Source organism: Bombyx mandarina, chromosome 23 (assembly GCF_030267445.1).
Source record: "Bombyx mandarina strain Sakado chromosome 23, ASM3026744v2".
NCBI classification, from domain to species: domain Eukaryota; kingdom Metazoa; phylum Arthropoda; class Insecta; order Lepidoptera; family Bombycidae; genus Bombyx; species Bombyx mandarina.
The window spans coordinates 19,361,725-19,375,481 of NC_143229.1; the positions used below are offsets into that span (position 1 = coordinate 19,361,725).

General features: G+C 39.3%; 1 protein-coding gene across 1 annotated transcript; it reads right to left on the reverse strand.

The window, feature by feature from the left end:
* Positions 1–176: 176 nt before the first annotated feature.
* On the reverse strand, positions 177–9,733 carry Zip102B (Zinc/iron regulated transporter-related protein 102B). Its single transcript, XM_028183482.2, has 6 exons — positions 9,027–9,733; positions 8,469–8,658; positions 7,272–7,382; positions 4,283–4,421; positions 3,304–3,422; positions 177–2,376 (listed from the first exon to the last, which is right to left on the reverse strand). The coding sequence occupies exons 1-6, from the start codon at positions 9,120–9,122 to the stop codon at positions 2,159–2,161; spliced, it is 873 nt and encodes a 290-aa protein (XP_028039283.2). The 5' UTR covers positions 9,123–9,733; the 3' UTR covers positions 177–2,158.
* Between the last annotated feature and the right edge of the window lie 4,024 nt (positions 9,734–13,757).

The window sequence follows — 13,757 nt, forward strand, 5'->3', positions numbered from 1 at the left end:
TAATAAAAATCAAACCGCAGATTTTAGCCACAAATGACGTCACAAGCAACGAAGTGAGTCAAAGGAATTTCGTACGCTAGCCTCGGCCTGGGAATCCCTTGCGGAACCTATCCTCTCACCCTAAAAAATACAGACCTTCGTCAAAATTGAGCCAGGGAAGGAAATAAAACCAAACATCACTTTAATATATCCTTTATTTACAATAAAATTCATAATATACAAAAAAAAGCATTACAAAATATAAAATGATAAAAAACCTTTCTTTTTCTTTCACTTATTTTGTCCAGAACTTTCGTTGGCACTGAGTGACGCCAATTGATTGATCGACTTTAATTTACCGACAAAGCACATTGACCGGTTATGAGGAATCTGTGTGTTTAGTGCGAGTTTTTTAACGTTCTCTATAGCGTAAAAGTTAACTCTGATTTGTATGCAGTTGGTACAGCGCCCCTAGCGGCAAACGTAGGCAAACGTTCCAGCACCATATAAATTTGAGTTAACTTTTACGCTATCGAGAACGTTAAGAAACTCTCACTACGCACACTAGTTTCGTTCACACACCTCTTGGATATTATGGTGATGTCAGAGAAAAATCATTTCAAAACCATACGTCCAATAAATATCCATCGCTGCCGTGTTCCTATATTTATTTATCGCAAATTCGAATCACATATACAAGACTTTTAGGAACATTTTAAAATTACGAAAATTAACCAATTGTTTCTTGAAAAGTCCAGCAAACGCTTAAAAAAGGGTGTTTAATAAAATAAATACAAAAAAAAATACAATTGGTTGTCTGTAAAGTCGATTTACGGACGATAGATTTACGTGATAACGCCAGTTTTTTACTGGTGGTAGGACCTCTTGTGAGTTCGCACGGGTAGGTACCACCACCCTGCCTATTTCTGCCGTGAAGCAGTAATGCGTTTCCGTTTGCAGGGTGGGGCAGCCGTTGTAACTATACTGAGACCTTAGAACTTATATCTCAAGGTGGGTGGCGCATTTACGTTGTAGATGTCTATGGGCTCCAGTAACCACTTAACACCAAGTGGGCTGTGAGCTCGTCCACACATCTAAGCAATAAAAAAAATTACAAATACATAGTTAAGAACTACATAATTATACATGGTTTGATAGTAAATACTTTATATAAATTAAGGTTCGTATGTAAAAAGTCTCGAAAAAATCGATAATGTTCGCATACAATCCACAATTTAATAAGGAAATATTTGTACATAATCCAACCGATTGCTTTGAAATAAAGTCGATTGAAAATATTCCTAAAAAAACAATCTTTTTCACGTCAATTTTCCTCCCTTCATAATTTTGTTACAAAAATAATTTTATTGCCAAGTTCGCTGCTAACCGCGACATCAGAGCCATACATGGATATCCGTGATTCCAACTAAACTAATTTAAAGCACAGAAATGCGCATTGACTCTATTCTCTGACATGCTCCGCCCTCCAGACACAGTGGAGGGCGGAAGTCCGGCGATTTCCTACTGACCAAAAAAAACAAAAACAAAAAAAGACTATTCAGATTATTACTCTTAGTCAAATTTCGGTTGACATTGCCGACGGACTAATACAAGATTTCCTGAGACATTTTCATCGGAATCCAGTAGTTTTGGAGTATGTAGGAGACAAATAGTATACTATAAGCAAACTCACTGAGTTTCTCGCCGGATCTACTCAGTGGGTCGCGTTTCCGATCCGCTGGTAGATTCTGCGAAGCACTGCTCTTGCTAGGGCTAGTGTTAGCAAACTCTCTCAAGTTGAGCCCGTTAGCTCACCTACCCGCGCGTAGCTGCAATAACCCCTTATGCTACCAGTGAATAGTTACAAAAAAATATACATACTAATATACAAAAACATAACAGTTAAGTAGCTTTTTTTTGTTTGACAGAGACAAGCGTTTGAAAAACCAAAATATTACGTGTCAAATGAATCTTAAATCTTTAATACTTAAAGTCGAAATTCGATCATCGGGCGAGCGCTAGTTTAGATTATCCCTAAAAGTATACTCCTTAAATTTAAAACGAGGACTCGTGTGCATAGGGGCGATTTTAACACATATTTCGCACAAACGACTTTATGGTTCTGATTATGTTGAGCTCAATCGTCCAGTTCCTCCCAAAATATCCACCACGTCGGAGGCTAATCGTCATGACCCATGGCCAGTAAGACTGGCAGCAGCGCTCCCACAGAGAGAATGATAACTTCGAATATCTGAAGGCCACCGAAGCCCTTTTTTGTCGGCATACCCTCCTGGGTGGGCAGTAATGTGTGCGTGTGTTGAGTGTGGGTTAGTTCGGGTAAGACGTGGACGGTAGCTACGTACAGGAACGTACCTGCCGAGAACAGCATCGCTATACCTGCAGAAGGAAATGCAACCTTAGCACAGAGGAAAAACGCGCCGGGTCAATGACCCCGAGCGAGCGGGCTGAGTGCGGTTGTTGACCCCAAGGTAAATAACTCATTGCGGATTCAAAAAATATATATTTTTTAAAACAGTAAAACTTTCTATCAAATTACTGGCGGTAGGATGTCTTGTGAGTCCGCACGAGTAGGTACCACCGCCCTGCCTGTATCTGCCGTGAAGCAGTAACTTGTACTATACTGAGACCTTAGAACTCATATATCAAGGTGGGTTGCGGCATTTACGTTGTAGATGTCTATGGGCTCCGGCAACCACTTAACATTAGGTGGGCTGAGAACTCGTCCACCTATCTATGCTCTAAATAAAAAATAAAAATATATATTTAGAAATTAGTGTAATTATCAGTTGTAGCGCGGGTATTTGCCGATAATGACTCTAATAATCATTGTACGAAGATTTCTCTTTCACGTCTCGAGTGGCGGGATTCATGCTGTGATGTCTTTGGACAGCAGTAATACCAGATGGACCGAGAATTTGCGTGCAAGCAATAACAATAATCATTTAGTAACCTAAGCACCACTCTTTTTGGCCAGTTCATTTCTCGCAATGTATAACGCGCTGACTTGAGGTCAATAACCGTACACCGTGGTCATTTTTAAAGCCTTCTGTAGAATTCATTTACTAATATACTCCTTGTGTGTTGATTTATATAAAATGATATCGAATTAAACAAGTCGTCCAAGTAAAATGGTGGTTAATTTACTGAGGGTAGAAAGAAATTTTCGGTAGAGCCCGAGGATGGACGTCCAGCGATTCTGTCTCCTCCCACTACTGACCCACGTCAGTTGATTGACGGTTACCCACTACCGCCCCCTGTCTTTGATCACATGGACTACGCTCTGAAGCGTCCTTCTCCACTCACCTGTAGCGTTGACCTCGCTCAGGGTCTGTTTGCTCTCGTTACCAATGCCGAAGTACGTGAGGAGAGCTAGTAGGGGAGCCGCGCACGAGAATATGAGGAGATGCCTCCTTATCCTGTTCCTGTTAATTAAACATCTATTATAGCTTGGCTCGGTGGGCCATTGCTGAAACCAATCCATGGGCGATGGCAACCATTCACCATCAGCTGGGCCGTGATGGGCAATAAAAAGAAAATATAGGTGGGATATTTAACTGGTGGTAGGACCTCTTGTGAGACCGCACGGGTAGGCACCACCACCCTGCCTATTTCTGCCGTGAAGCAGTAATGCGTTTCGGTTTGAAGTGTGGGGCAGACCTTAGAACTTATATCTCAAGGTGGGTGGCGCATTTACGTTGTAGATGTCTATGGGCTCCAGTAACCACTTAACACCTATGGGCTGTGAGCTCGTCCGCCCTTCTAAGCAATAAAAAAAGGGATAATTATTTTCATGACTGCTTCGCAGGAGAACAGGGAAGTCCATGGTACCTAGTCGAACGTGTTTTACGATACACCCTACCACTAGCCAGAGAAGGCTGCCGTCAATCCTCCGGTAAATCTCTTAGCTGCCTCACGACTCCCAGGGGAAGGATGGGGGTGATGTTATTCCTGACTGCTCACCACACAGCAATCGACACAAATCACTTAAGACATTTTTTTATTTTTATTGCCCTCGAAGGCTGACGAGCACACGGCCTACCCGATGGTGAGTGGTTACCGTCGCCCATGGACTTCAACAATGCCAGGGGCAGAGCCACGCCGCTGCCTACCGTTTAATACTCTAAAAGAGATAAAAGGGAGTCCAAAATAAATATAAATTGGAGGTGAGGGTAGCTGTAAATAAAACGAAAGGACGCCGCGGTTTTTGACGTCACGACATACGAGTGCGAAAGAGATACACAGATATCGCCGCGTGCGTTAGACGCGTATGGCCAATACAAACCTCTCGAGGCCTGCGTGCATCAGAAATGTGACAAGCCCGAATGCCGCAGGGGCTTTGTGGAGCATTATGGCCAGGAAGACTATGACCTCGACGTCCGCGTGCGACGTCGTGGCGGCCGCCCCTAAAGCGATGCCGTCCGCTGCAGCAAAGAGAAAAAAAAAGTTTAAAAAAAAACTAACAAAATACGCTTTTATATAAAATTAAACTTAAAAAATAAAAAATAAATTTTAATAAATTTGAATTAAAAATAATGTAAGAGAAAATGATTTTATTGTAAAAAAGCGTGGGGTGCTTTTCAGGATATTATGAAAATACCCTGTTCATAAAATATTTATAACTACTGATACCATGCACCCCGTGCATGGATTTTCTATAAAAGCGTATTTTGTAAGTTTTTTTAAACTATTAGGTATTTATTTTTCATTTTTTAGTTGAATTTCAATTTTTTCAATACTTTTTTAAGTGTTGAATTGTCATCGGTCCTTAATAAATATACCAAATTTCGAGTTAATCCGACGTTTTGAAGGGGGTCAAAATCATGTTCAAAGATTCCGTTACAAACATACATACGTCTGAAGCTAATAAAAGCGTATTAGAAATCAAGGCGGCCATACGATCTTGTCTCGTCACCCCACTTCAGGTCTGTTTACCAGTGATACCTTGCTACTTATTTATTTTAAGTGGCTATCGAAGCCCATAGAAACAGTTAATGCCGCAGTTTTTGCGATACATCGGCTACCCAACCCTTTAAATCGAAACGCATTACTGCTTCACGGCAAACTCATAATACCACCAAAAAAATACCCATAAATAATGGCGGTGGAACATTAGCGGGTTCGATTTTTATGACACAACATTATTCTTACAACGTAGACATTTTCGGCGAGCACTCAATGGAGAGTGTCCTGAGATTATTCAAAGTGAAACTACCCTATATTTGTAATTATTAATATTCGCCCGGCAATCACGGATATTGAAGGGCGCGCCTCCAAAATAGATAGGCCTTTCGCAATCACTACTCTCTTAGACACAACCCACTGAGTTTCTCGCCGGATCTTCTCAGTGGGTTTCCGATCCGGTGGTAGATGCAGCGAAGCACTGCTCTTGCTAGGGCTAGTGTTAGCAACTGATCAGGTTAGATCCCCGTGAGCTCATCTATTCGCTCGGTGACGCTGGCGTAGCCCCTTGATGTTACCAGCTTAGGTAGGAAAAAATAAATCACTACTATCGCAACGTATCAGGCGCGGTACCAAGAATCGATAAGAATCTGAACAAGATAGAACTGATAGTGGAGCGTTTAAATTGCCATGTGAACACGCGATCCAAGGCTCTAGACATATCAACACCGCAATCTTCTAGTGATGCGACATCAAACAGTCGATATCGATATATCTATATCAATATATAAATCTACAGTGGTTTTTACGGATGTTCCGTTATAACTACTGAACCATGCATCCGATTGACTTGAAACTTGATATCCATGTAGAAAATACATGTACTTAATGGATAGGCTAATATTGATATGAGTGTTGGACTCCCTAATAATAATGACAGTAAATAATAATGTTAATTTTAAATGCCCAGCGAAGCGGGCGAATACGGCTAGTATATAATAAATTTAAATCACATTTCGACTATAGACAAGTAAACATGTACCTCACGTCTAAAGGTAACCAGCAAAATCTTATTTGTTGCCTATGCAAAGCCTGATATATTTTTTTTACGAAAATGGATGAACGAGCTAACTGCCCACCCTGGTCTTAAATGGTCACCGGCGCCCATAGACATCAGCTACGTAAATGCCGCCACCCACCTTGAGACATGAGTTCTAAGTCTCAGTTTTTACAGTACAACGGCTGCCTTAACCTTCAAACCGAAACGCATTACTGATTCACGGCAGAAATAGGCAGGCTGGTGATACCTACCCGTGCGGACTCACAAGAGGTCCTACCACCAGTGTTTAGAATACACTAAAGTTAACAGAGAATTAATATCAATAAGCCGGATGATGTCTTTTGGTAGGATAGAAAGAAGAAGGAAGAAAGCCGCTACGGCTTGATACAACAGACACGGCCAGACGGCGGCCGCGACCAATTCATATTTACAAATTACAATCTTAAAAGCTATCCAATGTTTTCGCAACGCCAGATAACGCACGCTAAACTCGCGTACGTGTCACAAGTTAGAACGACTTATCGAATTTCGTAATTAATATTTGTAATTATACAATTAATTTACGGTTCTAAAGCTATTACCCGGTAACGATTAACTTTAAAATAATTTGAGTCACACACGCCATCTCTGGTACATTGATGGTACTATGATTTAAGTCGTCATCGAGTCTTGGTAGTATTTTTCCTAGTTACTGGTGGTAGGACGTCTTGTGAGCCGCACGGGATACCACCACCATGCCCATTTCTGCCGTGAAGCAGTAATGCGTTTCGTTATGAAGGGTGGGGCAGCCGTTGTAACTATACTGAGACCTTAGAACTCATATCTCAAGGTGGGTGGCGGCATTTACGTTGTAGATGTATATGGGCTCCAGTAACCACTTAAAACCAGGTGGTTTGTGAACTCGTCCACCCGTCTATGCAATAAAATAAAATAAAGTTAGCCGGAGACTGCAGAGCGCAGAAGTAAGAGGCGGAAATAGGCAAGAAGGATTATAGGAATATCGCATTAAGTTATATGCGCTGCTGTCCATTAACAAAATCTAGATGTATCTACGATCTCATGTGCACAAAAGATTTATGCCATGATTCTATATATTCTAACCCTGGACGGAGATCGGACATCGGATGAAGAGTGCAGGGGAGTCGTTTAGTGCGGTAGGGTCCTAAAAGCAACCTTGGGCCCGCGGTCAGCTCCCAACATCTGCAGATGGTCACGTCCCACATACCCCGCGAGCCTCTTAGGCGCGGGGCCCTCATATGAGGTTCGGCCCCCGGCCTGGAAAAAAAATGCCTGGGGGGACAGGACAACTCACCGGCTGCATGAACCACTAAGCCAACGGTGGCCGTAACGTTTCTCTCAATCGGATTACTGGAATCATTATAGCGGGACGACATCTGATCCACCAGCAGCATGAAGACGAAACCTGGAAGCGAATAAGAATCTGTTAGTGGCCAGTAAAAAGTACTCACTCATCGGGGGAGATCTAGAATATTGATCCAAGAAAAGTAGTCAGGTTTATGCTGGACAAAATACTTTGGATTTAGGATTGTAGCAATAGATCCGTCATGAAATGCAACATTAACATCAGCTACTAAAACGCAATGAAAACAAACTAAATAAGACTTAAAAATAAAACGGTGAGTATTAACTGAGGGTTCAATGAACTTTTTGGTAGGACCCAAAAAGCCATGTCCAATGATTCTGTTTAATTTTTCCACTCTTGTGCGTATCACAAGTAAAATATAGATTCCCTTCATATTGTCATCCTAATCTGAACCTATGTAAATATCAAATTGTAAGCTTCACATCTCATTAGCTAAGGCAATTTCCAGATCCCGTGCTAAAAGATTAAAAAGTAAAAATCTGGTAAATCAACTACATAAAGTTATCTGCTCATGTGTGAAATGTTGACTGGATACTAAGCATTGTTTTCATTAAATATTATGAACAGCAATGCAGGCCTGTGTGAATTAATTTCACACTAAAAATTACATTATCCACGTTTAATCGCCATCATCTAAGTTTTTATACACACACAATAACGTACATGTTCAACTATAGCAATTCATTGAATGCCAAATATATTTATTAAATATTCCATTATAAAAACATTTGTTAGGTAGGAGCATCATGGGGAGTCTAGTTGAAGATTGAGTCAGAGAATTGGAAAGGTAGCTTAGCTGCCCTTCAGACCGTTATCCAATATTATTCTGTGAAGCAGAGCTGTGAAGAAGTAAATACAGAAATAAACTTAAAAGGCAGGAAGTTCACTATTATTTAACTATACAATGGTTCTTATGAGGAGCTAATTTTAATTTTTAGAACACCAGCCAGTCTTTAAAGTCCTTGTCAATCATTAAGGTTATCAATAACTTAATCAGTGAAAGTAGGGAAATAAAAATAATAAAAGAACAATTATAACAAAATAATAGCTCCCATTATAGATAACATGGTTACAGCACCTGGGGGAGGATTTGGCTGCCTTTCTCTCTGATCTGAATTTTCTTACCTAAAACTAGCGTTATCCCTATAACAGAATATAGACTGTCTTCATGAGTTGGTTCAGCAGTGTAGTCCTTAGTCACAGCTGGGGTGTGAGGATGTTCAAACAACGCTCGTACTCCTTCTGGTATGATTACAGCTAAGGCTGTTCCGACGAGCAATCCGGCGCCAAATATTGTCACCTTTTTCAGTTTATCCTATACATTTTTTTTTAAATGTTAAAACTAACACCACAATAATTTGGATTTGCTTATCACATATTTCAATGTTAATCATTGGATATACTAATAAATATTTCTGAGTAATATATTAGAATAAGTTTCGCGGCTTTGAAGAAGATTGTTTCTTACGCAATAATGAAGATTACAAGTAATATTAAGCGAACAGCTGGATCGATACAGCGAAATTACAGACGAATATTATTTTTTTTATGTAAAAAATATTAATTACTTTCGCTTTTAACAAAATTATTGCATAAAATCGTTCTGCAACAAGCCAGATGGAATTGTGTTTTTTTTTAGCTTTTTTCTTAATATAATGTTCATAATATTTTTAAATCACGTACCTCAGACATGCTCACGTTTAATGGGATACTGCCAGCAACATAAGATCCCACTAACATCACCAGCGCGAGCAAAATAAGGAACCATGTACCATCCATGTTGACTAAATTACTGCTTCAATTTTCATGAAAAATGTAAAATCGAGACGCGTGTATACACGGCGGGTCGTCTCCTCAAATTGTTGTAAAACGTTTTCAATTCATGTTTGACACGTTCTCATATTGAAAAATTGATAATTTCAACCTAAATGGATTCTAACAATGTATCACAATATTGTGAAGCAATTTTGACAACACAGCAACTTCGTAAGGATGCCTAGATTACTACGTAAGTCGTAAGTCTATGAAATCGATTAAATATCGATTCTTTTTCTGAATTAATCTACAGAGTAAAGAATAGAAGCCACAGCGAATGATACTTCAACCAAAAGGAAAGAAAACATAAAATTGATATACTTTTTAGAGCTGTCTTAAAAAGGAAATCTTAGTTTCAAATTCCTCAAAATTGGATTTTAATTCAGTTCTAAAGCATTGGTATCAGTTGATTAAAAATTTAGAGAAACCAGCTCAATCACTCTTCAATTGAATAATTCAAGAGTTAAATGATTCTTAAAGATAAGACAACATTTTACTAACCAACTAATTCTAGTTTTTGTCAATTTCGATATGTACTTCCAATTTCTATTATGGATTCCATTCTGTTTGTGTATTAAAGATAGAAATAGAAAATCGAAGTACGAATCGAGTCCATTTGTCAGTCTAAACATACCTTTTATGACTCAAACAACTATAGAGTGTAGATGTACATAGAGCTTCGAAGAATTAACTGTCTCAGATTTGGGGACCAGATTGAGAAAGTGTCCAGCTGTAATTAGCAAATTATAATTCAAAAACCAAAACAGCGCTAGCATTGCAATCGGTGTGATATGAATGCAACTGTCGTAAACAAAGTTAAGCTGAATTGCCATTTATGTATATTATCTATGTGAGCAGCTTCGGTGGCGCCACCTTAATTGGTTGCTTTATGGCGGATAATTTTTCATACACGGAGGGAGTTTTTATTCGACCCAGGCAACGGGGCAACGCAAAGCCACCTTCACCGCATGTCTTGTTGGATCCCACGGATAAACTCTCGATGCCTTTGGGCTTTTCAAGCAGACGCCGTCTTCGCATGTCTTGTCGGGTCCCCCGGATCCACTCTCGAATTTCGATGCCTATAGGCTCTTTAAGCACCGATCACCGTCTTCGTCGATTAAACGACGAAGAGTTCGAAAAACGAACACTTAAAGACACAGCTCACTGAGTTTCTCGCTGGATTTTCTCAGTGAGTCGCGATTCTGATCCTGTGGTAAATTCTGCGAAGCACTGCTCTTGCTAGGGCTAGTGTCAGCGAATTCTCTCATATTGAGCCCGTGAGTTCACCTACCAGTCACAGCGTAGCTGGAATAGACCCTTAGGCTACCAGCAGATAGGTAGGTAGGGAAAAATTGTAAGGTTTTAACTTCTTATGTGAAGACTAGCGAGCCGCTCCGGCATCGCTCGGGTCTTAACAACAACAAAAAATTAATACACACACACATCAGCCCATCTATTTGCGTCAGGTTACTAAAAAAAGAAAATTATAAAGATAGTTTGAATATTATTATTTCAATGAACTTTTATTTTCATTTAAATGATATATTTTTTATGTATTTTATTAATAGTTTTTATATTATTATTTTTCTAATTTTCGTAAAAAGGTCATACATACATAACAAAAGCCATTGAGCTTATTGAGTAAGAGCTTCCCTGTAAACGATATTTAACGTTGTTTCATTTTTGAAAATAAAAAACACTTATGGTGGCATGACTATAATAGTTAAACATATGCTGTCGCAACACTTTTTGTGAATAATAATGTTTTCTACAAAGTCATAGTACATTATTTTATTCTATTATCAATAGTTCTTGTTCTTCTTCAATAGTATTATCAATCGCAGCGCGATGTAATGAATATTTTAGGTAATTTTTTTAGACCTTGGGTTACATATTGGACTTTTATTAAGGATCCTTAATTTAAAATAAAAAAAGAATTATAGCCTATGTCACTCGGGGATGGTGTAGCTTCCAAACAGTGAAAGGAATTTTTCAAATCGGTTCAGTATTTTCGGAGCCTTTTCCATACAAACAAACAGACAAATCAACACACTCAATAGAACGAGCAGGAATTATGAACATTACTTAATAATAGTTTTAAAATAAGTGAAAGTCACACAAAAGCTATGCCTCAACATCGCATCTGGGCCGAGTGTGTACGAGTGAGTACATACATTGTTCAAGGCATAGAGTTAGTATTTTTACTTATTAACTCCATGGTTCAAGGTTAATGTATTTCGATGAGATCATACATCCTGACAATTTATGTTCATTAAAACAAAAATTGAATTGTGCATTTTACCAATAAATTTTAGCGAATGATATAGTGTCTACAGAAAATAGACACTAGAATTGAGGATGCATGGAAGAACAAATACATAATAGTTTAAAAAAACTAACAAAATACGTTTTTATAGAAAATCCAACTAAAAAATTGAAAATAAGTTTTAATAAATAATTAAAAATAGTGTAAGAAAAAATGATTTTATTGTCAAAAAAGCGATCGCAGCTTGGTTTTCGTGAAAGAAGTGAAACTTCTTTTGCTGTGAAATTTTTTTTTAGCCTGTGTAGGCAGACGGCCCTCCTGATGGTGAGTGGTTACCGTCGCCCATCTACTTCAGCAATGCCAGAGGCATGCTATCTACAGGATGGCAGTAACATACTATTAACACATAACTAACTAATGACAAGTCATGTAGTGGCCGACGCCCGTAAACAGAATGTGTATAAGAGAAACGCCCTAGCTCGTTTTCTCCCTCACTCCGAAGTCGAGCGGTTCGCGAGGCGCTCTGACTATTTTCTCACTCTCCCTCGTCTTAAATTGTATCTTTTCTCTCTAGCCGCAAAGAATCTGTCGCGAGTTAAATTTTACTCTCAACGCGCCTAAAGAGGTTTCACTTCAAAAAAATCAAGATGCATATCCAATTAAAACTGTACAACAACTGCGTGCTACCAGTTCTAACCTATGGCTATGGATCAAATACCAACTACTTCTATTTGACTCCGTATAGAAGAGGGCCGTTCGGATTGTCGATAATCTCATTCTCAGAGATCGTTTGGAACCTCTGGGTCTGCGGAGGGACTTGGGTTCCCTCTGTATTTTGTACCGTATTTTTCATGGGGAGTGCTCTGAGGAATTGTTTGAAATGATTCCATCACCTCGTTTTTACCAGCGCACCGCCCGTCACCGGAGTAGAGTTCATCCATACTACCTGGAGCCACTAGACATCCACAGTGCGTTTTCAGAGATCAATTTTGCCACGTATCATCCGGATTTGAAATGAGCTCCCCTCCACGGTGTTTCCCGAGCGCTATGACAGGTCCTCCTTCAAACGAGGCTGGTGGAGAGTACTAACGGTAAGCAGCGGCTTGGCTCTGCCTCTGGCACTGCTGATGTCCATAGGCGACGGTAACCACTCACCATCAGGTGGGCCGTATGCTCGTCTGACGACAAGAGCAATGTAAATAAAAAATAACAGCAAAAGCATTTTAAATAGCATGTTAAATAAAATGTAATTTTTGTTAATCACCGTGCGCTGTTCTATTTTTTTTGCAAATCACTCACTGTTCATTTATTCGTGTAAATAAATAAAACAAAATGTTATGTCGATTCTTTGCCATCGGTGACCTGTTTGTGATGTAATATGCATTTAAATACCTAATAAGAGTTATCACTTATCGAATTTAGTGTAACGCTGTATAGGACAAAAGCCGGGTTGTTTCCGATCGAAGTGAGTAAAAAAATATGATAATCTATATTGTTAGAAGATGATGACGACATTGGAGGCCTAAGTGACGTCAAGGATGGTGTGATGTCGGGAAGGCGCGTGGCGAGATGTTGTTGGAGGGGCGCGTCTAGGCTCGAGGCGCGTTGGCACAAGACATCGTTCTCTTTTGCTTGCGGCAGCCGGGACGGACGGACGTTCACATCGTTGCACAATCGTTGTATTTTATTATTCAAAGTTATTATTGTCAAAGTTTAGTTGTTGTCAAGATTTAGTTGCATTTTGTTAACCTTAGTTAATTTACATTGTTGGTTATAATTAAAGTGATTTCTGTCTAGGTTATATCGTTTATATTTTTTTTTAATAGTAAAGTTAGGGTGTTGATAATAATATATAATTAGTCTGGCCATAAAGACTGTTACAAAGGAAAACAAAAAAAAATCTATTGCAAATAACATTTATTACTTTTGCAGTGTGTTAGTTTAATACATAAATATAAAACAATTTAAAGTAGAAAAAGCTTATTCGAAGTGGTCTCCATTGGCTGCAATACAGTCCTTTAAACGTTGAGGCCAGTTATCAATAGAAGCACGCACTCTTCCCATGGGAAAATTTTTCACTGCCAATCGTACGGATTATTTTAGGGACTACAAATTATCATGGCGTTTAGAGTAAGCCGTACTCTCTAAAACTGACCATAAATCATTATCCAGCGGATTAAGATCGGGAATAGACGACGGCCAGTCTTCAGCTCTGATGAAGTCCGAAACGTTCGTTTCCAACCAAGACTGCGTAGACCGAGCTTTATGACGAGTCTTGCTGGAAGGACCATTCTTGATTATTGAACATGGTGTTGTTAAGGGGCTTCACTACC